The 26744-nt window shown below is 38.6% G+C and overlaps 1 protein-coding gene across 1 annotated transcript in view; it reads right to left on the reverse strand.

Moving 5' to 3' along the window:
• The window catches only part of LOC141596746 (BEACH domain-containing protein C2-like), a 32322-nt gene extending 5971 nt beyond the window's left edge, over nucleotides 1–26351 (reverse strand). Inside the window, exons 1-28 of the mRNA XM_074416988.1 lie at nucleotides 26189–26351; nucleotides 23406–25479; nucleotides 21987–22774; nucleotides 16876–17589; nucleotides 15685–15819; nucleotides 14555–14659; nucleotides 14234–14347; nucleotides 13578–13654; nucleotides 12421–12502; nucleotides 11789–12076; nucleotides 10533–11152; nucleotides 9200–9284; nucleotides 8506–8700; nucleotides 7650–8195; nucleotides 7391–7534; nucleotides 6411–6875; nucleotides 5067–5209; nucleotides 4784–4853; nucleotides 4585–4668; nucleotides 4405–4461; nucleotides 4232–4300; nucleotides 4044–4130; nucleotides 3852–3968; nucleotides 3386–3535; nucleotides 3211–3295; nucleotides 2999–3119; nucleotides 2791–2887; nucleotides 2543–2656 (exon numbers count right to left, since the gene is read on the reverse strand). Coding sequence (XP_074273089.1) covers nucleotides 2543–2656; nucleotides 2791–2887; nucleotides 2999–3119; nucleotides 3211–3295; nucleotides 3386–3535; nucleotides 3852–3968; nucleotides 4044–4130; nucleotides 4232–4300; nucleotides 4405–4461; nucleotides 4585–4668; nucleotides 4784–4853; nucleotides 5067–5209; nucleotides 6411–6875; nucleotides 7391–7534; nucleotides 7650–8195; nucleotides 8506–8700; nucleotides 9200–9284; nucleotides 10533–11152; nucleotides 11789–12076; nucleotides 12421–12502; nucleotides 13578–13654; nucleotides 14234–14347; nucleotides 14555–14659; nucleotides 15685–15819; nucleotides 16876–17589; nucleotides 21987–22774; nucleotides 23406–25425 — 7572 coding nt within the window. The 5' untranslated portion in view covers nucleotides 25426–25479; nucleotides 26189–26351. The remainder of the gene's footprint in view (nucleotides 1–2542; nucleotides 2657–2790; nucleotides 2888–2998; nucleotides 3120–3210; nucleotides 3296–3385; nucleotides 3536–3851; nucleotides 3969–4043; nucleotides 4131–4231; nucleotides 4301–4404; nucleotides 4462–4584; nucleotides 4669–4783; nucleotides 4854–5066; nucleotides 5210–6410; nucleotides 6876–7390; nucleotides 7535–7649; nucleotides 8196–8505; nucleotides 8701–9199; nucleotides 9285–10532; nucleotides 11153–11788; nucleotides 12077–12420; nucleotides 12503–13577; nucleotides 13655–14233; nucleotides 14348–14554; nucleotides 14660–15684; nucleotides 15820–16875; nucleotides 17590–21986; nucleotides 22775–23405; nucleotides 25480–26188) is intronic.
• Nucleotides 26352–26744: the final 393 nt, after the last annotated feature.

The raw sequence follows: 26744 nt of genomic DNA on the forward strand, positions 1-26744 counted from the left end.
AAATCAAGAACTGATACCACACCACTAATGATCTGAATACGAAAGCAATAATAAACAACAAACGTTGTTCGGGTTGAGAGTCGAGCTCGCACCTTGATTCACGAAGGAACGAGGTTCTTTCTCGATGGATATTTGACTAAAATCCACCTAGATTCGAGTCAATGGATGTTTGGAATAAAGATGCATATCTTTATTCGAAACGAGATTTGAAAATTAATCGTTCAAACCTTGAATTTGGTGATCAAACTTGATGGATTTTCTGAAATAAATGATTAATTCCTAATACAATGCATGCTATTTATACTAATAATAATGACTAATTCTAATTGAAATAAAACTCCTATTCTAACACATCACACGCCTAATACAATCCTATGAACGATCGGAATCGTTTTTATTGTATTTAAATAAAAACTAACAGATAACTAATAACTAACTTGTATCCTAGTCGAACCCGATTATTCCACCCGTCCTCCTGGTATGATTATGATTAGGACTCATATGCCTCGATTTGGGTGTCTGTTGAAGACACCGCGGGTTCGACTCTGGTTCTAGCTCTTTCACATCCAGAATTGCATCCCCTTCTCTCAGATTTTCCAATCACAGCCCTCCAAACGCCAACCGCACCCCAACCCATCAAACCAACATAACCACCACCACCCTATCGACAACATTCTAAAAGCACCACACCACCAGACTTGACCTATCCAACCAACCAAATCCACTCGGCCCCACCGCCCATGAAACTTCACCACCCCCAAAAACCACCGCACTACCAACAAATACCACCAGATCCCAGCTGTGTAACAACGACGAGGAGAGGAGAGATATAAAAGAAGGGATCGTGGCCTCGTGGGTTTTTTGGTGGTGGGGTTGCCGTTGGGTATTGGATGGGGTGGTACTGCGGTTATCGACTTGGATGGGAATGTAGGTTGAGACTTTAGGTTTTAATTTTTAATATAAGGGTAAATCTGTAAAGTTAAGTGTGGGTATGAGGACAAATTGGTAAAAAGCTATCAAAATAGTTGCAAGAAAAGGAAAGAATAAGAAGTTAGAAAATAAAATCACAAAAAGGAAAGTGGGAAGAAAATAGAAAACAAAGTGAGTAATAGTTTGCAAAATTTCATTGGGATATCAATTCTAACGATTATATTCACTCTATTATGTCAAAAAGTTTAAAAAAAAAAAAAAACATTATTAATTAACATGAAATAGCACTAATTTATAAAGAGTCACAATAATGAAAAATTTTCAGGTGACAAAAGCGAGATATCCCCTAAAGCTCAGGTCACCAAAGTGGAGCTTTGAAATCTCATGGCACCCAAGTGGAACAAGCTTAGACCTTGAGGTACCTAAGTGGGAATAATCTTATGATCTTTGAGCCAACATTTTCAACTATAACCTGGCAGCAGGGATACCTGAACGGAGATGGATAAAGCTGCACGGCCTGCACCTAAGCATTTTTCTTTTTACAATGAAAATAGAAGAGCCAAACAAAGCAAACTAAGGGGGATGTTTGGTTCACAAAGGGCCAAGGAAAAAGAATCAAGAAAGGTATACCTGGGGAAAGGAAAAGAATGACCCTTGATTCCCTTATCTTTTTGGTTTATACATGTAAGGGAAAGATACACAAACCCAACAACCAACGAGGAGGTGGCAGATGGAAGGAGTGGGAGTTTGACAGGGTTGGTTATGGGTATTGATGGTGGGTTTCATGGTTTAAAATCTCGGCCAAGATGTATTGTATCATCTGAGATGTATCGTTATCGGAAACGGCCGATATCCCGAGATGTATAAGGTAAATTTAAAATAGGAAAATATCGGCCGAGATGACCGAATTATAACGTGTCTCGGACAACTCAGCCTGATACGACTCGCAATGAACCCGAGAGAATGAGTTACACTTGTACCAGCCGGATTTTGTAATGAAAAACTCTAAAAGTATTGTACAACATCGGTCAAATTAATTATTCTAAATAGAATTAATCTTAACTTTATGGGAAATAGCCAATAGATGATAAAATATCTACAAAAGCTTGTAAAACAAATATCATCGCGATAAACCGAGACACAGAGCACTACCGCGGCCGCGATCGATACCACGATTTTAAACCATGGTGGGTATTGGTGGTTGAAGTAGTGGTGATTCAGATAATAGGGTAAGGGTTTGGGAAACGTATGGGGTGCGATGTGGGGAATATGGTGTAATACTAATCTGAATAATGGATAAAGGGCAAGGAAAACGGTAGCAACCAAACACCAAGGAAGGAAAGGGGGAAATTAATTCCCTTTATGTAATCCCCCAACCAAATGTCCAAACGCCCTTTAAAGAGCAAAAACACGAGGATAATTTCTACAAATCATGATGTCTCACAACTCTTTGGTAATGTGGTGAATGGTGAGAGGTTCGACCATAAGGAGCGAGGAGAGGATTAAGGTAAAACCTCAAATGAACATAACTTTCACAGTTAATAAAACCACACAAGAGTGACAAGTCATTTCTAGCAGATATGAAATGATAAATTTAAAATGAAAATCCTACCTGTAATTGGAGAACTTCAGGCAGTGGCATTCTTTTCATATGAGGAACGGTCAAAAGCTGAGATGGAGTTTGCCCAAAATAAGCTATTTGATCTTGAGTAGCACGTTGTTGTACCTTCATACAATCAAAAAGAATTTGTGGGAATTATTATGCAGCAGCATTATTTCACTCTCATTTACTATCATAAATATAAACTGGACATGCAAACATCATAGAGAAAATAGCATGGACACATAAGGCTCACTTACGGGGTCTGAGATCTTGTCAATATCAACCGTTCCTTCATATGTAATGTAAAAGAATACATTATTGGCCGCTATTGCTTCTTTTCCCCTTTGCTTGTACCTATATGTCAAGCATGTCATATTTTCGAGTCAATAATAGCCCAGTTTTGTTAAGAAGAAAATACTCAAATTTTAGATATATAAAGATAGACTAACTTATGATAGAGCTTACCCAAATATAAGATCAATCCACTCATGCAAATGAGCAGAAACATGCTCGCTCTCAAGAGCCATTCTATGTTTATGGATAAATTCAACAGGATTTCCAGCCCAAGGAGGGAGCTTGACTGAATCTGGTTGGTGACGAAGGAAACGCAGTATTACACATAAAGTAATGCCCTAAATGGCTGAATATAATCGAGAAACTGTATATTGATAACATACCAAGCTTTTCCCCAAGTTGTGTAGTACCAAAATCTATAGCGTTCTCATTTGTTACTACCTCAGGGAGGTAAAACAGTTCCGGGACCTAGGAAATTAGCCCAAAGTATCAAAATTTGTCAACTACATATATTATCGACAACGAACTTCTTAAGTGACCTACAGAAAAAAACTATACCAATTCCTTCACATCGCTCATGTCCTCAAGAACTCCATCCCAAGTAGTAGCAATATCGAGAAACATCCTGTCTGCATGGTCGAACTTTCCACCTTGAAGCTGAATAGAATGAGTGGTGAAAGGCTCCAACCGGACTAGGTAATACAGCACCTGTGAAGAGAGAACGCCTATGAAGCTTAGAGTACAAAAACATGGAATCATTTACAATTAGTTACGCCCTACAGGGCAGAAAAGGCGAGACACTGGAATATATACTCCAACACTATAGAAAGTAAAGCCCTTCTTTTATAAGTCCTTTGATCTCATCAGGTTCAAATGTGCACTCAACCATTTGCACACAGATCATTATATGTTCACTCACTTTTCATTAAGGTCAGAAAACCAAATGCATCATGAATATACTTTATCACAAAATTACAATGTGTTAATAGCAATATCACAAGGATAAATGAAAGAAGAAACATACAGTTCCAGCACTTGAATAATGGGAGCCATAATGGAACTTTGGGATAACTGGATCATCAAAGCTAGAATATCGCTCCTGGAATTTTTTCAGCCGTTCTGAATTTAAGGCACCAACAGGCTGTCAACAAAACCAATTGGTTAGCCAACCGGAGTTCAAATTACCGTATAGCAAAGCTCAAAGAAGCTATTCTACCTTTGATAGGTCTCGATAGGAAGAAGGATTTGAAAGATCCAGATTCTTTGAAGAATAGTCAGCCAGAATCCAAGGAAATACTGGATACTGCATCAGGCACAAGTGAAGAGGCGAGATATTAGCAGCTATAGAGTGTCATAATCATTATCAAAGAAGCTTCTGACAAATATTGTAGAAACAGAAGATACCTGGGTGATATCGTTATAGCTTCGCCCAGCCAGTGTGTTGAGCTGCATTAGGTATTCGAAGTTGCTGATCTGGAAAAAAAAAGTCAGGATGCCAGAACTAGATCAATTTCACAAATAGTTGAAACAAAATTTGTTAATACTGAATACCAATAGAACAGAGATGTTTCTGATACCTCCCACCGAGCCCAACGCTCCATAAGTTGAGTTCTTTTAAGAAGTTGATCAGGTCTCTACGAAGTATAGACATAAAATAAAAAAAATTAAAGTGAAACAGAAATAAAGAGCTACAAATCTACAAAATTTGTCCACGCCTCGGAGTTAAAATTGATAAATTAAGTAGCACTAAGACAAACCTGAGTTGCCAGATATATGTTGTTCAAATGAGGAGGATGTGCATGAACAATAGCACGATATGCATTTTTTCTACCTTCGCTGGTCTACATTTTGAACATCAATAGCAAAGAACGGTAACAACCCAAAATGAATTACTGGAGTAAAAGCTGGTTGGATAAATACAATAATAAAAGTAGGAACAGAAAGTAAAATCAATACCCCAAAATCAAAAAAGTAATTGGAACGATCAAGCATAAACAGCTCCAGTGCACTTCTTCTCAAAAGATACCTGCAAATAGCAATTCAATAAAAACAAAATCAGACAAGTATATCACAGACTCACTGTATAAGATTATAGAGCTTGAAGGAAAACTGTGCTCCACAAAGACAAACTATGGAAATGCTTCAAGGTACATTTTTACCTTCTTGGTACTGAACAAATTACCAAAGATTTGACACGGGCAATAGAAGTTAAATAAACTGACATTCCATATTATCTTACCTTCTACTATAAATTTGATGAAGTGAAGATATTAACCAGCTACGATTCTTTTCCTGATCTTGGCTTTCAGGACCATGATCCAACTCATTTCCTGAAGAACTAACTTCGTTCTCAGCTATGAAGTTGATCTTTTTTGTTGTTATCTGATCATGGCAAACATGATATGTCATTAAAAGTTGCAATGTGAGTCAAAAACAAATTAGAGAACAATTAACAACTGAATCCAAAAAAAAAAAAAAAAAAAAAAAAAATCAAGATACGCCTTTCCGTTGAAATGCAAATCTGTAGACTTAACCTCCGTAGGTGTCCCCTCAAAAAACTAAATTTTTTCGGGAATTGACAAGAAGACATTCATTTTACTTCTTTGGATGTGCCTTACGCAGAACTCCAATAGATAACACTAAAATAAATGGGGCGCTTTCTGAGGACAGATGGCTTTGAAGATTATCAGAAGAGCTCACTAGTGCAGCCGCTTGAAACATAATATGCCTCATGAATCTGGCTCATGATTCATGAACAACAAATCAAAAGAAATTGGAATGTATATAGCCGAGGCAGGCAAAATGAAATCTTGATGTATACAGGATTTCACCGCTTCATCCCTAATCCTTGTATTCTCTCTGACCTCCGTACGGAAAGCAGAAATTCTCAGGGAAAAGAAGATTGTATGTCACTATGTCTTTCGTCTACACTCGTTCCAACAGGGATAACACCCACATTCTGAAGGATAAAAGCTTTAGAAACCTTCCAATACACGAGTCATTTTTTTAAGGTAAACAAAAAGCATCTTCTCTTGGCACGATTTCTTTTGATCAACTCAATCTTCATATCCGTGGAGAAGTTCATCTTCGAAAGAAGTAACCCTTATGGGGCTGTCTCCAAATGTCGCTTGCACAGTTGTGCTAAATCTAAAGTACTCATATCAGAAAAGGCTTGATTCATGAATCGTGATAGGAGAAGAGTCAGGATGGATATAAAATACATCATATTATATGATGGACTTCCCTACAGATTTAATCTAGAGAGCTGAAATATAGATGAGGCACTCCTGAAGGACCACCTTCCATGAGGAGCTAAGCTGGAGTCGTTTACTATATTTGCAACAACTATGTGTCAGGGTGTTAGCCCATGGTGATTATCAACAATGTAATTCCCAAGTGTTCTAATCATCTGTTGCGCGTCTATGACATTTGCATATCACAGTTACAGATTTGATGCAAGTTTGACTCATAGTTTCTGAAAATCTCCCCTTCCACGGATATTTATTCAGTAAAATTAAAATAGGTACATTGCAATTCAGAAAATAATAGTAATATTAGCCAGCATAGGACATGCAACACTTACTTGAAAAGTCCCATGAGCAACCCTCAGAGGCTTCACCATGGAACATGGAATTTCAATCAAAATTCTCTCATCGCGCTCACTAGGAACATATCCAGGTGCAACTGCAGAAGGATCTTCAGCTATTTCTTGCCCACTACTAGTTCGCGGATCAATAAATTCTGCTGACACCTGTATTGAAGACTCTGCACCATTGGATTGCGTTGGGTAATAGTCCTCATTCGGCTCTCCGCCAAAATCACTGCTCGCCCTATTGTTAACATCGTCTTCATTTATTACCTCCACAGATATTGCCTCTGCTACGAGAGAAGCATTTGATGCATTTACAACTTTCTGATCATCATGTGTACCGGCTCTATCATCTTCATAATTAGCCGCGGCACCAACATGGGCAGAACCTCTATAATTCTTCCTCAAGCACCTTCTCATTCTTGAAGAGGTTTCCATGACATCTAGCTTCCAGAACACCTGAAAGAAAGATCAATTTGAGCAGATGTGTTGCCTAACTTGCCTTTCAAAACACTAGACTGCTACTTGCAAAAACAAACAAACAAAAAAACACTTGACTGTGATAAAGAACTTCTATTTCAATTTTCTTTCAGATGCGTTGCCTAGTTTGATAGTTTCTACTCAATCAATTCCCTTGTTTCCTAACTTTGGTTCATATTGACCAACCTCCATACTATTTTGGGACGAAGCTGCTGCAATCTTCAGGAAGCAGAGGTTTTTTTTTCATTTGAAACCCCAAAAACTAGAAATTTCTAAACGACAATAAATTGTCATTTGAGAAACTTTGGATAGAAATTTGAGGGCATTCTTTTTACAACCGAGGCCCAGGCGGGGTATGGAAAGAACCGAATATCAGAATTTGATAGCAGTCGAACATGAACTAACCTTGGATAGATACAACTAGCACTGTCTTCCGTACAAAAATCACATAAAGATAACAATATCATCTTAAAAAATCAATGCACGATACATACATGTTCAGGGTTGCATAAGGCGTCACTGAATGGCCCAAAAAGACAATTTGTCTCTAATAAATAGTGAATGAGTTTTCTCCAAGCACGAGTCCCTGATGCCAGGCGATGGCGTGATAACATATCAACTTGGGAACGCCTGTCAATCTACAGAAGAATAACAACAATACATTAAATAACATACAAGATCATAATTTTCCATATTCATAAATCATAATACTGCCAATCATAGTAATTGCTAATGATAACACTCAACACAAACCTCTGATCGCTGAATGTTCCGCGCCAAGGCAAGAGTTGCGACAAGGACCGCAATGAATTTGTAGGATAGAGCATTGAAGTCTTTGCCGTAGACAGACCTAGTACCAACTGGCTGTAAGCACTCCATCCATGCTGTTGCCATGGCCTCGGAGAGAGTCCACCTCTTGACACGTTCCATGTCACTTGCATTTCTTCGCTGTGCCGAAGTGGCCATTGCTACAGCACTTAGGCCCCTCCCTGAACCAATTTTTGCATTACGTTCCAGGTCACGGGCTGCAGCTAAGGCAGCCGCTTTTGCAGATGCCTTGTCCTTTGGTGTACCAAGAGATGAATTACGGACCTGTGACGCTTTCTGGAAACTTGAAAATGTCTGAAGCTTAGCTGCCTTACGCTCAAGCAATGACATGTCCCGTTTAAGATGAGTTGTTGATGCACGTGTTGGGGCATCGCCCCCAGATGCACCAGCAGCAATCATTGCCAATGCCATTGCAGCAGGTGGGGACGCAAAAGCAGCGGCCCAGGCTGGAGATACCATGGCAAGAGCACCCTAAAACAGCAACATAGATTGTCTGATGAGCGCATCACACCAATATAGAGACATTTGAGTTTAGACACATCCTAAATAAACCTAAATCCTGATAAGGACACCTGTTGGTGAGATGGCAGAGGTGGTGGTGGTGATGGACTGGGAATAGAGGGAGTATGAAGCAGTAAAGTACAAGCTCAGTGATACTCTTAATAGTTAATGCCAGGAGTTATGTTCAGCAAAAAGGAATCGAGATTTCAGCAGTATTTCATACGGAGTATTAAACGATTTGAGTCATTGACTTTATATGACACTAACAGACGTCATTCACCTCCACAGGTAGAACGTCCACAGCTAAAGCCCGGTCATCCACAACCAGAGGATTAAAACCATCAGCAGTTGCAAGTTCGTGAATTCCAGCTAAAAGTGGCCGCCATCTTCGTAAAACAGCTACAAATGGGGGCATAATAGCCTCTAGATATTGTTTGCGAAGAGGAATCCTCTCTTTGCCAACTGCATGCCACACCTGGATCAATCGTCAAGATCCTTAATAAAATTAATAATTATTGGAAACTCCTGGAGACCATTAATCATAGTCAATAATCTAAAGTGAAATGGGAAGTAGCATATCACACCTAAAACTGCAGAGAGCATAAATCAAAGTACGCAGCAGCGAATGTCTACATATACTCATACAAAAAGGAAGTTTACTATAACCCTTTTCTTAGATGGAGGAATATGGAGGGTTAGAGAGTGGATAAATTCCATTATCTGCTCAGTTAATTGGGTATGAGGGGAATGAAGAGATCAACTTTACTACCTACAACTGTACAAGGTAAAATTGAAACTCTTTCAACAGGAGAAAGATTTGGAAGAAAAATGACATTGACCCATTCCCCCTCATCTTCCCTACCCTCCTTAACGTGTATAGGAACCAAGGATAAGAGGTTAAAGAAACAGACAAAAAATCGTACAGTTGAGCTCAGCAACTTGAACTTAAAATAGCCAACACTGACGAAACTAACCTCAGAATAAAGTACACATGACGCAACAAGTACTCTCTGTCGTTTGGATTCGGAGATGGGCATGTTTAGAACAGGTGAGAGCACACTGAACAAAACATTAGCAAGAGTTCAGCTATCAATAATAGAAAGATAGGTAAAGGGAACAAAACAAGCACAAATTAAACAATTTTATCATCATGAGTAGCGCACATGAATTCAATCTAATCAGCAGAATCCGGCCTCAATCATTAAAAAAAAGTCTCTTATCTTGATCATTAAAACTAAGTGCTGATCAACACATGAAAAATGATAATATCGTCCAAAGCAATTAGTGCTGTATAAGAAGGGAATTTTTGAGAGGAATTGTATACTTTGTTAACCAGCAAAACAGAAGGCACATATACAATATCTCTTGTACAAATTTATAAACAAGAAATTTGTTATAAAGTAAACAGATCATGAACATAAATTAACAAAACATTTGCGTTAAAAACCAATTTCAATTCAAGGTAGACCTCTGTTTACACTCTTTGCACAAACACTTTCTTTTGACTTCTAGGTGAAATAATAATTTTTTGGAAAGAACTGGAGCAACTCAGATTGTACTCATTGTAGATAACTGTACCCGGGAATTTGGTGACACAAATGAGATCATAGATACCAAATGAATATCCATGACGGCACATGTATTAGAAAATCCAATCGGAAACTACGAGAAAATGATCACTTATGCAAGATCCAAAAACATCTCTTCCCCCAAAATGCATCAAATGAGCTGAATCACACATAAATTAATACGCGCATAATACTACACAAGTGAGGGCGCAGAACAAGCCCTAGAAAGTACATGTCTGTGGAATCAGACAAAACTTTAGGCAGTTTGCCTATAGGGTTATGGTCAGATCAGTGGGGTTTTCTATATTAACCGCAAGACTTCCCCAAGAAAGAATAAGTGCCATCCTCTTTTAAAAATGAGATGTTACAAATTTTGACAACTCAAACTATCATCTTAAAAACATTGCAAAATATATCATAAAACCCAACAGGTCTGACCACAAACAACAATCTGATATGACATAGGAGAATCCCCTATCTGAACTGTCGAATTATCTGTTTTCAAATGCCTTAGTAGTAAGCAGGAAGGGGCTCAACTCTCAACACCAGCACCTTTTATTCCCATTTTTTCCCTTCAAAGCTTCACATCTAGGCAGAGGAGCCCGGTGTAGTCTAACATTACATACAATTATGACTTGTGAGGGAAAAATAAAAAGCAGAGTACTAAATTGCCGGCCATGTCCTGCAGAAGATTACAGAGTCATAAGATATAAAAAATAGTCTTATAATATTCATTTACCTCCACAGCAATGCTGATCTAGGTTTTCTGGTGGACACTCTGCCATAGTTATCAGTAGCCATGTTGACTGATTGTCTATGTAATCCATCATAAGATGCATCATCAAAAGTTGAATTCCTCATGAGCGCACTTTCATCGCCACTGTCTTCTTCTCTCATTGATACGAGCACCATTCGAAGCATACATAAGAATGGTTGATCACTATCAAGCAATTGATAAAGAGCTGCCATACCTCCCATTCCTGTACCAGAGCCTCCGCCAATTCCAAGTCCGCCACCTAGTCCAGATTCATCTAACAACAATGCTTGCAACATGGTCATAGATTTTTTTAACAAAGGGAGCTCAACCCAACTCCCACTTTCATCTGTCTCTAAAACAGAGTGCCAAGATTCCCAACCACTGCCACCACCACCAAACGTAGATGTTTTGGAAGGAACGCCAACACCATACCACATCCGGCTCCTATATTTCCATCCCTCTGACAAATCTTTTGCACAGCTTCCATATGATGCAAAGGCACAAGAGACTGATTCATATGGTTCAGCTGCAGCTGCCGCTGTCAGTCTCTCCATAACTGCCGCGGATATTTGACCATTTTCATCAGCCATTGAAGCAAGGACCTAGTTTGGCTACAAATTGTAAGTAACAATTCTAGAATATTCGAGAATAATTAAGCAGAACACTGACACAAGCGTGTATCCGCGGTTTAAAATCTCGGCGAGACGTATCGCATCGTATCTCCCGAGATGTATCAGTATCGGAAGCGGCTAATACGAGATATCCTGAGATTCCTGAGATTCCGAGATGTATCGGGTAAATTAAAAATAGGAAAATATTGGCCGAGGCAACCGATTTATAACGTGTATCAGCCAAATCGACCAGATATGGCCCACGATGAACCCGAGATTAACGAGTTATAACTTGTAACTTGTACCGGCCAAATTTTGTAATGAAAAACTCTTAAAAATTGTATAGCATTGGTAAAATTAATTACTCTAAATAGAATTAATCTTAATCTTAACTTTATATGAATTATGAAATAGCCAATGGATGATATAATATCTACAAAGCTTGTAAAATAAATATCACCGCGACAAACGTGAGTCGGAGCACAATGGCCGAGTAAAGGACGGAGCCGCGTCCGTGATCGCGACCGATACCGCGATTTTGAACCATAAGTGTATCTCCCTTAAATGCATATCAAAGTCACAAATCAATTAATTTTACGAGAAACATTAAACATGACAGGCACGTACATCAAGAGGGAGTGACTTGTGGTCACCCAAAGCATCCTTCAGTTCTCCAGCGCCCATAGTTACAGAATTTGAGCTGCTAGTAGATGGTATAGAGCCATTAACAGTCCTTTGAGCACAAAACAGTTTGCTCTGCAAACGTAAGTGATCCTCAACTAGCATCAGAATCACAATGGCATTCTCTACCAATGCCACAGAAAGTTGAGCAGCATTCTCAGCTTCTGCCTTGGCATTCGTTGGTGACGAACACTCTGCTGCAACACCTGCTGCTGCAGCAGCAATTACTTCAGTCTGCTCAACATATATGAAAGTCAGTAGAAATAAACATAGGACAGTAATGGCAGTTTCATAATTCTGTAATATCTCCCTGTTTTCACTGCCTTTCATGAGGTCCTAGAGATTTACTATATAGTTTCAAGTTCCAACCATCACTATTAGTTCTAAAGTTAGCTAACAAAATCATGCTTATATGACAAAAGGTCAATATAGATATCAGAAATAACCATAATTCTCTCCTTGAGCTAAGAACAGTGACCACAAAGAAATAATCACCAGTAGGTTCCCTAAGAAGAAAAAGATTTTTGACTCCATGCAATATTTTCTACACAGAAGAGAAGTTCAGAACAGCATTTTACCTGAACCTGAAGTTCCCTGGCTGAGAAGTCTAGTAAACTCCCCAGAAGCCTTCTCTTGAATATCGGTAATGATTCTTCTCGTCTTCCATGCAGACATAAAATAATCAGTTAGCATAATATGCGATAAAAGGTCAAAATAGATCAGAATACGATAACTAGTCACAGTGATATTTATTTCTCAAGCCGTCGACATTTATCTCTAGAATTAAAACCAAAAAACACCACAACAGATTTGCCAGACATTATCTTTTACATTGTTTGCCTAATTCCCTCAGTCAAAGGAAATCACTGTTCCAAATAATCATACGTTTTCCGTACATCCAACAGATAGCTTTTTTCGATCAAAAGATGTGTTAGCAATACATATATGCTATAAAGAGCATTGTCCTGTATTTATGGTTCACTGGAAAATTACAACTACAAAGTTACTCGGTAGACTGATAGTCACACAGCAAATCTGTCATATCTAGTTAAAATACCTCCTATTATGATATTTTTGCCCACATGTTTGAAATTGATAAAAGAAGAAATAATTGATACTTTAAAACACCATGATCATCAGTCCTCCAGTTGCCTTCCACATTGATAAAAGAAGCAAGAATTAATAATTTAAAAAACCAAGGAGTTACTCATAGTCTCAAATTGTCAATTGGTCCTGAAATAGAACTTCCTTCAGGCTTATGAAATTGACTCAATCTCTGGTCTATTTATCGTCCAAACCAGACAAGATATCAAGCGTATTAGCCATCAAAATCCAACGTAGTTCAACCATCCAGTATAGTAATATGCTACATCTACCTCTCTGACTCTAATGCACCTAGTACGAAGTCTCCCTCCAGCTTGACGCGCATGCCCACCCCATCATACACATCAAAAAGAATGATATATCCCTTTCTTTGTTATTCATAGATTTGCAATGGTCTAAGTTTATGCGATACACCAAGTGCAAGAGCAAAAAAACATTTAACACTTTTCTAATGTGATGATCTAAAATTTTCCCTAGTATCAAAGAACATGATCACCTTTGAATTAGCCAGTGACAGAATAGAAGACCATAAGATTATATAAGATTTTCTCCCCGCAGTAAGACAGCAATAATTAGTCATTTCCATATAGACGCTGACAATTGAAGCCAATATCGGATGACAAGGTGGTACCTAATGCGTTGCTCCCCAGTGCTAGATCCACCCACCATAGATAACCACTCTGCACAGTGAATTGTAGCCTCTATATCCTGTACTCGAACATAATAACAAACTCAGGACACAAGAATTAAAAATGAAAAAATACCAGACTGAAACTGAGAGAACACAGACTATCGCAATGAAAGGAGTTTCCTAAAAAAAATTGCTTTCATGGAGTCAAGAACAAAAGCGCGAAGGTAAATTAGTATTGTTTGATAGAAAGATTAAAAAGACAATATCAAAACATTGATGAACCTCAGCAACATAAACGCAACTAGCCACTAAATTCTTCTCCCAGCCAAGGTAAAATGAGAACTATTGCTGGCAGATGTTTTGCCAATGTCCATCGCTTATAGCAGGCTACATATTGCATATTGTGACAATAACAATAAAGATCTGACAATCATATATTTTTTAATGTAGATTATTAGGTGTTTTGATAATTTATTTATCTCACTTTTCGAGGACAACTTAATAGAAGCTCCGTAATAAAGATCTTTCTAATCTTTCAAATGCTCTAATTTCCTACTTTTGTAGCCATAATCCACTGGTCGCCATTGTAGAGTTTTCATTGCAGGTATGTGTAAGCTAGATACACAAAAGAAGAGTAATTATGTAAATGTACCCACCTTCCATCCATCCTTTTGTCGCATTGAATGCTCTAACATGATGATCAAGAAATTATGTATAAGGTCTTCAACATCTCCCAAGCTGGACATATTCAAACCTTTTGCAGGCCCTCTCTGGTCCGCCAAGAGAATAAAAATATCAATATGAACTACAAACTAATTAACCAATGCACAAAGGGCCAGAAACAAACTAATTGAACGAGCATTGCAAGATGGATGTGTAAGATATCTCGCCCATTAAAATGAGTCGGCTTTTAGTCAGACCATCTATTATAAACTACTGCATAAAAAGCAAATGTTATGCGTTTGGAGATGAACTACCTCATAATTTGAAATAAGAACCTCCAAAAGCCACTCAGGCCACTCCTCCATCTGTATAAGGGAACTCCTGTTTGTTGGATGACTGCAAGCCAAAAACAGAAGATCCTGAAATCAAGTAGACAGTAGTTTAGAAACTACTACCAAAAAAATAGCGGTTTAGAATTTACTACTAAAAGAGAAGATAGCCCATTTGCTAATAAGCTGATGGCAATCTTCACACTAACAGAAATTTTCAAATATAAAAAAAAAAAGTATAGTCTTTCTCTAATATAATACAGAGAACTGATTCACATAAGTTTGTCGACAGAAATGAGCACTGATATTTACATGTAACAGTATTAGCTACAAGAGATTTCTAAGTCACACATATCTGTAAATAAAAGAGTAACAAAATGGCGGTACTATAAAATGCCTTCAACTATGCCTGAAAGTAAATTTTAATTAAGATAGCACAGAATATAAACTTTTCTAGAAATACAAGGTGAAATTGTATCAAGCAATAGCACTATTTTTTTTTAAATCTTGCTTGAAGTGAAGGAGAAAATGAACCTATAGGTGGGAGACAAAGGAGGGATAAAAGTGAGGAGAGATGGTTGGGGGGAGGTACATCCCAAGTTTCTGAAGCTAACAGCTAATAACTCCGATCCAAACTTCAATACTTCACGTTAACAAGACATATTCCACCAAAAGTCTAATAAATCATCTCTCAAACATTGACAATTTCAATTACTCATGACATTGTAAATATTAAAAATACTAGTGTATTGGATTTAAAAGCCATTGATGACTCTTCTTAGATTAACAGTAAGTGTTGAATTGAGGATGTCCAGAACTTGGCTACTTGCTATAATTTTGAAGTTTGGTTGCAGTGGACTTCTCAAAATGTTTCAGTATTTGCTTCCTTGGAGTTTATCTGCAGGAGGGCGATTTATCTAGCCTCTAGTTGGGCAAACGCTATCGTGGATTCTAGATTTCTAGGGTGTTCAATTTCTCCTTATATAGAGAAACTATGCCCTTTTTCAATTGAAGTCTCCTCGTCTGCCAATGTATCTCTGATATTTTCGAAATTATGAGAAGCCAAAGGCTTATAAACATAAGATACGCTGCTGTGGGAGAGAGAAAGGTCAGACCTGTAGCACCCGACTCTGCAACACTGCAGACGCATAGGGGAGCGACCTTAACAGTATCAGCAGAAGCTCGATATGTTCAAATTGATGTCCAGAATCATACAAGTTCAATCCATCTTCAGTCGATGTAGCATTTATCTAAAATAATAAAGAACAAAATGTCAAGTACTCACTCAACAGATTTTTGCAATAAAGGTAATAGAAACATGATAACAAGTAGATGGCGGCTATCACCACCACCTTTTAAACACAAATTGCATTGAAAGGGAAAAAAGTGCTGTCATGCGAGAGCATCCCCTTCTCCCTCACACGTAACCACCCACTAAGTCAGCCAGCAGGAGTGTAGAACAACTGCTTTCATGGGTAAGGAAAGATTTAGTAAATCTGCCATGAACCCGCTTCAATTATTCAAACAGCAATCTAAATAAGCGAATAAGAGAGACCTTTACATCTATAATTGCCTCGTTACAGAAACTACCACCTCAAACTGATTCCGTCTACACTGAAAAACAAATTTGAGTGTTTTCCTCACCCTAACTACTTGTTGGGATTAACCGATATAGCAAATAACAAACACCAGAGAGGCAGTAATTTGAGTTACGCGCAGTGGAGAGACAAATGGGTGTTCTAAATGCCCACCCATACCATCAACTCTACTTTCACTTTCTGACATCAATACTCCGTCAATAGAGAGGGGATGGGAGAGGAAAAATTGGGTTTTAGGCTGATATCACAAGAAAGGCAAATATGGCTAAAACATGTTTACGGTTTACGTAGATGCAAAAGGTGTTTATTAGCCAGTAAAAAGACGAATCGGCTCAAATTTAGAATGCTTGAGGCCTGAGTTAGCTCACCACAAGTTCAATTCTGAGTGATACCTAAACGCCTTAACCCCTTATTTAAATGAAGTGGATAACACAGTATGGGGATTCCTTGCGGCCTCTAGCCCTCAACCGCCTATCATTTTTTTCCCTGACATGGTCATCGAGACTAGAATGGAAAGGCTAACGGCCATCCCACGCATACCATACAGAAAAAAGTGCATTGAAAACAGAAAGAAGAAAGGTCGGATGATGGAACTTAAAATGTACAGACCAGACATGCATATAATGTTTAGGCAAGTAAACAAACAACAGATTAAGCAATATATACAAATACAAACTCCAGAATCAACCAACTAAAGTAAACACATACCGAGGCTGCAAATAAAGCTGTATACACATTGGTAGTCATGAGCCTTCTAGGAGCTGCCTGAAAAGCTTTCTGCAAAGCAAAAAGTATAAGAGACACTTTATCATCAAACATAGAGCCACCCGAATCAGGTGTTCCAGCACTGCTTGTAACATCTGGTAATGGGCTGTTTGACTTAAGTTTCAGTTGTCCAGAAGCAACTAGAGTACCCAAAAGTTTGATAATTCCGACCACAATACCATCACTTCTATCGAAATTGTACACATTGTTTCTGGCACTATCAGCGCTAATGGATAAATTTATTCCACCGACATTTGTCACAAATAAGTTCTCTGTGACAGATGTCATTCTCTCTATAGGCATTCCTGTATCACTGAATTCACCATCATCATCTAAAAGATCAAGATCAACCGTCTTTGAAATACCAAGGCGTTCAGAGTCCAAATTGCTTTCAGATGTAGGTTTCTTTACTTCTAAAGATTCAAGTCTATTATCATCGCAACTTTCTGATCCTCCACGGTCCTCAGCCAAATCCTTATTGTTGTTTTCAACAGAGGAGTCAAAAAAATCCTGATCACCAGCCTTTGCTTCACGTTGCAAAAGAACAAGTACTGTCTCTATCCCACCACTTGAGATAAATGCCTCGGCGAAATTCTGAGCTCTTGATGCATTTGGTTGAACCACCAACCTATAGATTAGGTGCAAAACTCTTGCAACCTGGACAAAATCACAACAGTTACATATGGACTAAAAAGTTTCACCTTCAAGAAAATGTCAATCACAAACCAACAATCAAACTCATTTTGATTAGTTATCAGGGTGTGTCAGTGTGTGACTAAAATTGATTCACTTCCAAAATCAAAGTCAGTTACAAATCAACAATCAAACTCAATCAGATCAATATATGTGAAGAAGTCGATGCCATGACTGAGCTAACAGTAGAAAATCAAACAACAGATTATTCACAATGAATAAATGCATTAGCATGAATGATGAATATAGAATCATAACTAGGGTAGTCAAGTTAGAGATTATGTAAGGTGACTTTGCTGCAAATAGTAGTGTGGACTATCCTCTCATTGTGTGATAATTTGGGAGCGTAATTACTCATCTCTCATTGTGTATATAGGCGTCAAATTTAGAGTGCCTTTCTGTATATCGCCGTCACCCTCGTTGAGTCTCTTTGTAGATGGCTGCCACGCCACCACATCTATGATATCTTTTGTTCATGGCCGTCACCCCGTTGGTGTCCATTAATTAATAACGTACTATATCTTACATGTCAAAAGAACAGTAGTATGATCTGGTTAAAACCACGTGACTTTGGGATTTGGTATAGTTGGTATCTTTATTGGGTTGGATTTACTTCTGGAATGAGTTATTGGCTCAATTAAATACCTCTGTTTTGTTTGGCTTCCAGATCGATGTCGACCAATCAAAACAAGAGAGACTAACATACCCAAAAAAAAAGTGGAAAAAAAAAAACCTATAGTGCATGTCTGGCACTGGAGACAAGATGAGATGAACAAGCCCCAAAGTGGGACTTGTAAAGGAAAAGATCAAAGACGGTGAATGACTCTATTTTCTTCCACTCTTCTTCATCAGCCTTCCAAACAGAAACTACCAAGGGGATTAAAGGGGTTCCAAATCCAACACAGCCAAAACCAAACTCAAGTTACGTGTCTGGCCATCTGCATCATTGCAAGCCCGTCTCTAATTCCAAGATCCGGCAAACCAAATGCTTAAATGGCCTAGTAAAGCTAAAAACAACCTTTGGTTGATAATCGCCTGCTATAAATTCATCCCCATATAAGTCACATGTCTTTATCATTGTTTCAGTTCTCGGTTTCTAATTTTGATTGGAAAAGGGCACAATATAATAAATTAGAATTCAAAAGGTCGGAATAAAAACTAGCCTAAACAAACCATGTTCAATTACTTTTAGGCCTTGTACGGATAGGCGGATTTGAAGGGAAAGGAGGACGGAGTTGGAGGGACGCAATATCCTTTGTTTGGATTGCAAAGTGGAGGTGACGGAATAAAATGGATCCCCCCATTTCCCTCCTCCGAAGCAAATTAATTCCCCTCCAACAAAGGAAATATTTGGAGGGAAAACTCCTCTCCCCATTCTCTCTCCTTCTCCCTTCCTTCCCTTTCCCTTCCCTCCTTCCCCCTCCCCTCCCTTTCCCTCCAATTTTGGGCAAGTCCTTAATGAGGATTGTTGTCACTGTTTTATAATATTTAAACAACATTATCCCATCATCTTAAAGGCAGTCACCTGTAGTGGGGTAGGGGTCAAATGTGTGCCGCCTGATCATTGTGTTGGAAACAATCAAACAATACTAAATTCTTTTCTGGAGACCAATACTAAAAATTGCATTGAGAGATGCATCAACCAACTACTACTTCATGTCTTCACAACATAAGAAGCACTTACAATATAAGATGTCAATGTGCTCTATTTTTCCACCCCGTATAATGACAGTTTGACTCCATTTTTGTATGATTCTTTCGAAAATAGCAAGTGATACATGTAGACTTGACAATTTGTGATCCAACTCATGAACGACCTAACCCTTTTTTAGCCAAAAATGACTCCCAAATTTAAAGAGAAAAACTCCCAACCCGCGACTTGGCCCCGTAAATTAGATAAATTTACTAGACATGTGTTTCTAATCATACTACGTATAATACAGAAAACCATCAACTAAAGATGGTAGCTCTCAAAATCATATAAAACAGATACTATCTCCAATCCACTCCAAACTACCCATCCACTTTATGCACAAAGGTTAAGAAAAACTATAGTGTTTGTAGTTGAAGAAGTATGAAAGAGAAAAATAGAATAATAGAATATTGCATGTGAGAGCTTCTTTTACTAAAAAAAGGAATGGATAGTTTGGTGTGGATTTGCCCAAAAAGGAAAATGGGTAGTTTCGTGTGGATTGGAGGTAGTATAATTAAAAAAAATTATTCAATATTAGTAAATATTTGAATATAGGATCATAAGCCACACAGATATATGATAGATATATTTAGGTTTTTATTCATGTTATTGGCACAAACTTTAAGGCAAAATATTATTAAATAATCATAAATCCAATTTTACCCTCATCTTATCAAACCCCACCCCAGCCCCCTCCTCCCAAACCAGCCACCCAACAATTCTGTACTCAGTCCCACATTGGTACCCCCAACCACCACCACATGCCCACCCAACCCACCACTAGAAGAATCAGTTATCGCCGACACCATAACACCACCATCCTCGCCTACACCACCAACCATGTCGGTGGCAGCTCCACACCACCACTCGACGCCGACAACCCCGCATGCCAAACCCCAATCCCTCACAACAACATTCACAATCCATCGTACTTTAGATCCACCACATCGTACAATACATCAACCATTCCAACAACTTGCCACCCAAACGCCTTGATGCTGCCGCTGGTGGGTCAAGGGTGTGATCGAAATTCCTAGGTCAGGGTGTGGCAAGGGGTGGTCGACTCCATCATAAGTCGAGGTTGGTGATGAGTGGTGGGTGGTAAGTCTAGGGCTGGGAGGTGGATGTGGTGGTGGAGAACAGGTGATGGTGTGTAGACCAGTGGGTGTGGTGGTATTAGCTTGGTTGGACAGTTGGAGTGTCGAGGCCATAGCTTGATGGGAGTGTGGTGGTCTTGGCTTTGAAGAGCTGGTGAGTAGAGACAAGGAAGAGAGGAAGCGTAAGGGTATAAACAAGGGCATTCTAGTAACTTTGTGACGCAAACATACCAAATAAGGAAGCGTATAGAATTGGATGGAAATGCCCAAAAAGGAATATGTTTAGAAATGGTTGGACGGGAGGGAGTATTAATTATCTTTTAAATATAAGACATGTGAATCAAATATATGAAGAAAATACTAATAATCTTAATTGTAAAATAATATTAAGAATAACTGTTAGATTATTTAAGACTGTTAGATTATTTGACATAGTGTGTGTTTGGCCTAGCTTGTAAATGTGTTTTTGGACTTAAAAGCACTTTTTGGCCAAACACAACATTTTTTAAAAGTTAAAAAAAAAATCCCAAAAGCTAAAAAGCCATATTTTTGCCCATTAAAACAGAAGCAGCAATTTGCTGCTTCTACTTTTAAAAAATTAAGCTTGAAAAACAAATACCCATTTTTGAGAATTGAGGCCAAACATGCTCATAATTTCATATTAAAAATTGGAAGAAAAAAAAAAGCTTCAGAAAATATTTTTTTACCCGTGCTCTAGATTTCTAGCATGACCAATCTGGGCCAGTATTGACCTGGTCAGTGTTAAACCTGACCTGTATTCTAACCCAAAACATATAACTCAAACCTCGACCCGCACGATCTGTTTAACAGGTCTACGTATGTGAGATCACTCCATTCTAAAACAAATAGAAAAGGAGAGGGGGTAAACAAGGGCTGAACTGTGATAACTGACAAGGGTGTTTCACATGGGAGCCATATGCCAGCAAATAATTAAATCAGTGATATAAGACTAACATATGAACTTCAAATCCCTTATTATTTTGTTAATAGCTAATAAGAACTTGAACCTAGAAATAATAGTTATATAGAACATTTGTTTTGCATTTAGAAAGGAAATACTTTCTCAAATAGGTCCTTGTAATTGATGCTTATGTTTCCCAATTTAAACCCTTTACTGATTTATGAAAGAAGATGGACATATTAAAGCTCTTATATAATGGATTATGGGAAAAATAGTCTATATCATTGGTAATCAATAGGACACAAGAAAGTGTCAGCCACTCAACAATTTGTGAGACGAGAACACGGACTATAACTCCTCGAATTTTATATGTATGCAGCATGATTACATCGGAGCTGCAACACGATATCACGAATGATTTATAAATGTTTTTAAGCTTTCTGTGAACGCATTTTGAGGTGGTGTAGCCGTGTAGTTAAGGCTGAATTTATAACACCAACTGAAATCAAGCTGCTACTGATTCTGTGATCAAGGCTAGACCAATATTAATACAATGGTATACAGGACGAAACCCAATCACAGATATAAGTATTCCAGATTTCAATCAACTAACCATATTGGCCATAATAATAAAGTATTCTAAGATTACCTGATTAGGTTGCGGGGAGTCTACCAAGAAGCTAAGCAAACAACGCATATCATCTGCCGCCAGTGAAGGTGGTGCAGCTACCATTAGGAGTTCAATTACCACAAGAAGTTCATCAATCAAGGCATTCACTTCACCAACAGGACGTGTATCCTCATTTACAGAAAAAGTTTTGACTGAATCCCTCTCTCGAACCGTCCAGTAACATCTTCTGCAGCCATCAAGAAGCATCTGAATAGCATTTGCATCCCGCATAACAGAAGATTCAGTAAAAACCATATCGGCCAAAGATGACAAGAGTTTCTTCTGCAGTCCATAGTTGCACAAGCTCCATATCTTAAGATCCAGTAGAAGTGTACTAAAAAGCTGGATTTTGAGTGCATGATTGTGTTTCTGAGCGTGGCACAGCGAGACAATAGCTGCAACAAGTTCTTCATCTCCCACACCATCACGGTGTCTTACATCAGAGGAAGACAAGGACTGTAAGAGATAGTTCAAGATCCTAGACAATACTTCAGGACCTCTGGCACGACATATCTCTTCATTGTTTCCAGGGTGCTGCATAGCCATGGCAATAATTCTAAATATTGGAGCAGAAACCGCAGCTGTGGCTAGCGATACACTAAGGTTCCCTGGTTCAGGCTCCAAACTGTCTTTCTTTACATGTGTTACCGTTAATGTAAGTAAAGACATTGGACCCCCATAAGCCAATGCCCATAAAGCCTCCACAGGCCTCATCCTTGAAGCAACATGTACTTGCCCGAGAACTTCAGCTGGTCTTCGAATGACACCTGACAAACACGAAATATTTGCAGGGGACTATAAATTCACAACACTGGAAAAATCACACTGGAAATCTACACCCAATTCATTGAGTTTTGCATGAAAAAGAAATACACAAGAAGGCTCTCCCAAAATGAGACCAGAAAATGAAAGCTGATTTCCTGGGTTGAGGATTAATCAATTTCACAAAGCCCCTTGATCAAGCAAAGGTAAAAATGTTCATTGAATCAAGAGCTGGTACAAGGCTAAAACTAAATGAAGCTCCTGCAAAAGAATGACCCCAAGAGAAGCGCAAATAATAACAACAATCTAAGCAGTGCAATAACGACAGTTGAAGAAGATTGTTAAGGGAAAACCCCAAGTTAATCATCAAAATGTTGATCTTTGAAGATGGAACTGATGCAAGTATTATAAATGTATAATACCCCCACTCCACCCTCTTCATCCAGTAGATACTAGGCACAGGGGCTACTTTTGTGCTTCCCAGAAAGATCAATAACTTGAAGAAAGCTTCAATGTTTTCTCCTCATATTACAGTATTAATGCTTAATTAAAAGATTTACGCATTATAAACCGACTTTTTTGACATATGGTAAATAAATAATTTTGGGATTGAGAGAGTGTGAAATGTAAGCTTACCTGCAGCACCACTTGGAGAAGCATCTGGACAATAACGCCCATTAAGCAACCTTGGGTGATACAGAAGGTGTATAGATCCAGCCAGCTCAGCATCTAGTATCGAACTTTCTTCGGCTATTTTTTGAACATAATCACTTGTTGCCAACCAAGGAAGTCCAACCCCACTCCCAAAAGAAGGAAGCACATCACCTCCTCTAGCAGCCAAACGAGTCATCTTATCAGAGCCAATTGGTTCCTTGAAAATATAAACAGGTCCCATTTCAGCAAAAAGGGGACATTGACGACGACGACGTTGTAAACCAGCCATTGTCGGAGGAGGATTTGTCCCCACACAACAAAATGCAAGAGGCTTGGATATCCGAGGAAACTCAAAAGGACGGGACTCATACAACGATCCGTCAATATATAGTCTCAGCTCACTCTCTGCCTTGCCAAGTAATCCCTGTCTGCTAGTATGCTCTAAACCTATGAAATACCAGCACTGCGGTTTAAATGCATGGGTGAAATGCAATGAAGCCTTCTTTCCCTTGCCAGTCCCACATTCAACCACCAGAAACTGAGCATGGAAATAAGCCTCCAAACCCTGATTATCTGCAGATAAGAAACTAAAAAGCCGTGGCATGTGGGCCGTGCCTTCACCAGCAAGTGCACTTGCAGCAGCTGCAGCAGACATTGGAGATGATTTGCCAGCTGTTGCAGCCGCGGCGGCCGCAATTGCGGCAGCGGCTGTTGCAGTGTTTACTGTGTCCGCGAACGACTCTATATAGATCCACGTGGCAAATGCATACCCATTGGCAAATGGCCAACGACTGTCACCCGGTCCAAGTAAACCGGAGCTCTCACCGTCAAACTCAAATGTGCAAGCAGGACCTCGGCATTCCTTTCCACCCACAGCCTTCTCAAGTGCAAGCATTAAACGAGGGGCCCACGCAGTAGTAAGTGTCTTTGAGATAACCTCAAACCACCTATGCAAATCAATGACACTAAGAGAATGCCCGGCCAAGTATTGAATACAGTAGCATAAAGGGCTGCCATCCCAATGTAGCTGATCAGCTGAATCAGCATTTGGCATGAAAATTCTCTCAGCTGATCTAAGGAGAACACCTAATAAACCAGCAGTTGAGCACATTGCTCTATTTCTTGTGCAAGCGCGTAAAATAGTAAGCAATCCTCTAACCATACGCGTTCTTGAGGACATTAGACCCATGCCATCACCATCACAAGGCAGCCACGGAATTAACTCGCCTGAAACAATTGCAGCCCTAGAGTTCAACATAACACTAGGTGGGTTGTTATCCTCGTCATCTTCAAAACTTTCAACACCGCCCATTGTAGCTAGAAGAGAGTCTACCACCAACAAGGCCATGGTGTCATTGTCTTCATCATAACCAAAGGCATCAACACCACTCACTATATTTTTAAGTTTATCCAAACTCTCCGGCTTCCCCATAATAGCAGAATCAATTAAGTGCAAGAGCTCAGGAGACACACTAGGCATTACAGATTTAGGCTTGAACTTTTGTGGCGATTCCATAGGAGAGTACCCTGAATTATTGTACGCATCAAGACCGGTAGATAAAGAAGAATTCCTCGTATCACCAGCACTCAAGCTACCGGGCTCGTCTCTCATTTCTTCAGTCTGGGAAGAATCTAACCTATCTACAAGTTTCCCACCTGAAAATTCAATGTTTTCCTCCGCTGCACCAGATGGACTTCCGTCATTGTCAGGCACCAGTGACGCACTTGAGCCCTCCCTATCATGAAGGCCACCAATGGTTTTCCCTTGATCCTTCAGAGATACCTGCTCAAACTGCTCCTCATCAGCAACATCCACAACAGAGCTACCCACAACATCACCTGAACCATCCATACTAATATCACGACTTTCAAGAGTCGGTGATGATAGTTTTTGCCCTACTTCTTCTTCTTCTTCTTTTTCAATTCCAACACCTCCTTTTCCATCAAAGTGTAAGTCATCCCCCAAAATATCAACATGTTTGACTTCCTCTTCCTCCGTCATATCACTTTCTTTTGACCTAGTAAACCCTCATGCTAATTTTTCAAAAGCAACTACCTGAAAAATTCATTAGACTATGTCAACAACTTACTAAAGAACAATAAAAATCCCTCTAAACAACCTCACAATACCCGTCTTCCTTAACAAATACGTCTTAGCCTAAAGTCTAGTGGTTAAGACTGACGTATAGTATGGACAAAGTTCGAATCCCCTTCCCCAATATTTTATCAGCTCTTGTGCCTCATTTTACACCGAAATGAAAACACTCCATATTCATCTTACTTTTTAAAATATAAACTATCCTCCAAATCTTCCAGTCATCACATCGATAAGCTAAACGACTAAAATCCTACTAGTCCTAATATAGAAGTACATTAATTACCTACAATCTAAATTTCAACTTGCTCCTTCTATACTTACCATAAAATCACCATTATCAATGCAACGAATCCGAAAAAACACGAGTTAGCTCCAATCAAGTAAGTCAACATATCAGTAGTGCGGATAACCTAATTAGTCGATAAATACTCAATTTAAAGCTATAAAATACGTCAAAAAAATTAAAATTAACAAATTCGTACCTGAAACATGTAAATGTAGACTAATTAAAATAATGCAACACGATCTACTTAGATAAAATCACACGGAAACTCATTCATCATCTAAACCTAGTCAATGTGAGATTAATTCTACAGATCAAATTGAAGTGCATTAAAAAAAATCAAAAAAATGACAAAAAAATTGATTAAGATTGGAGAAATGTTACCGTTGAGATTGATCCGGCAATGTAAAAGAGAAATCGGAGAAATCGGAAAATCGACGGAGATCGGAGGATGAGGAAATGAGCGCGAGCAAAGCGAAATGACGAAGGGAAGAAAATGGAGGTCAAAAAATTGATCCAATGTTATGTTATGTTTTGTTTTGTTATATTATTGTTCTTGTGATTTTATTTAATTTAATAATGTGAACTAAATTTAATGGTCTAACTAGTTTTAAACCCGTGCAAAAAATGCACGGGTCATATTATCATAGTAGCATGCGCTATCATTTGATACAGAAGTTAAATTGTTTAGAATTTAAAACGTTTATTCACTATGCTAAATATTTTATTTATGATTGTTTATGAATATGTAGTGGTGGAAGTAATTGACCTGGACTCACATATAATGAAAAAATACTCATTTATCAATATCACACATATATGGATGGCAATTTAAATTTAAATTCCATTATAATATGAATTGCACTGGACTGAAAATTAAGCAATTTCGCTAAATGCTTCTAAACTGAAAACAAAATGCCATAAAATTATAATAAAATAC

The sequence above is a fragment of the Silene latifolia genome, chromosome 8 (assembly GCF_048544455.1).
Source record: "Silene latifolia isolate original U9 population chromosome 8, ASM4854445v1, whole genome shotgun sequence".
Classification (NCBI taxonomy): Eukaryota; Viridiplantae; Streptophyta; class Magnoliopsida; order Caryophyllales; family Caryophyllaceae; genus Silene; species Silene latifolia.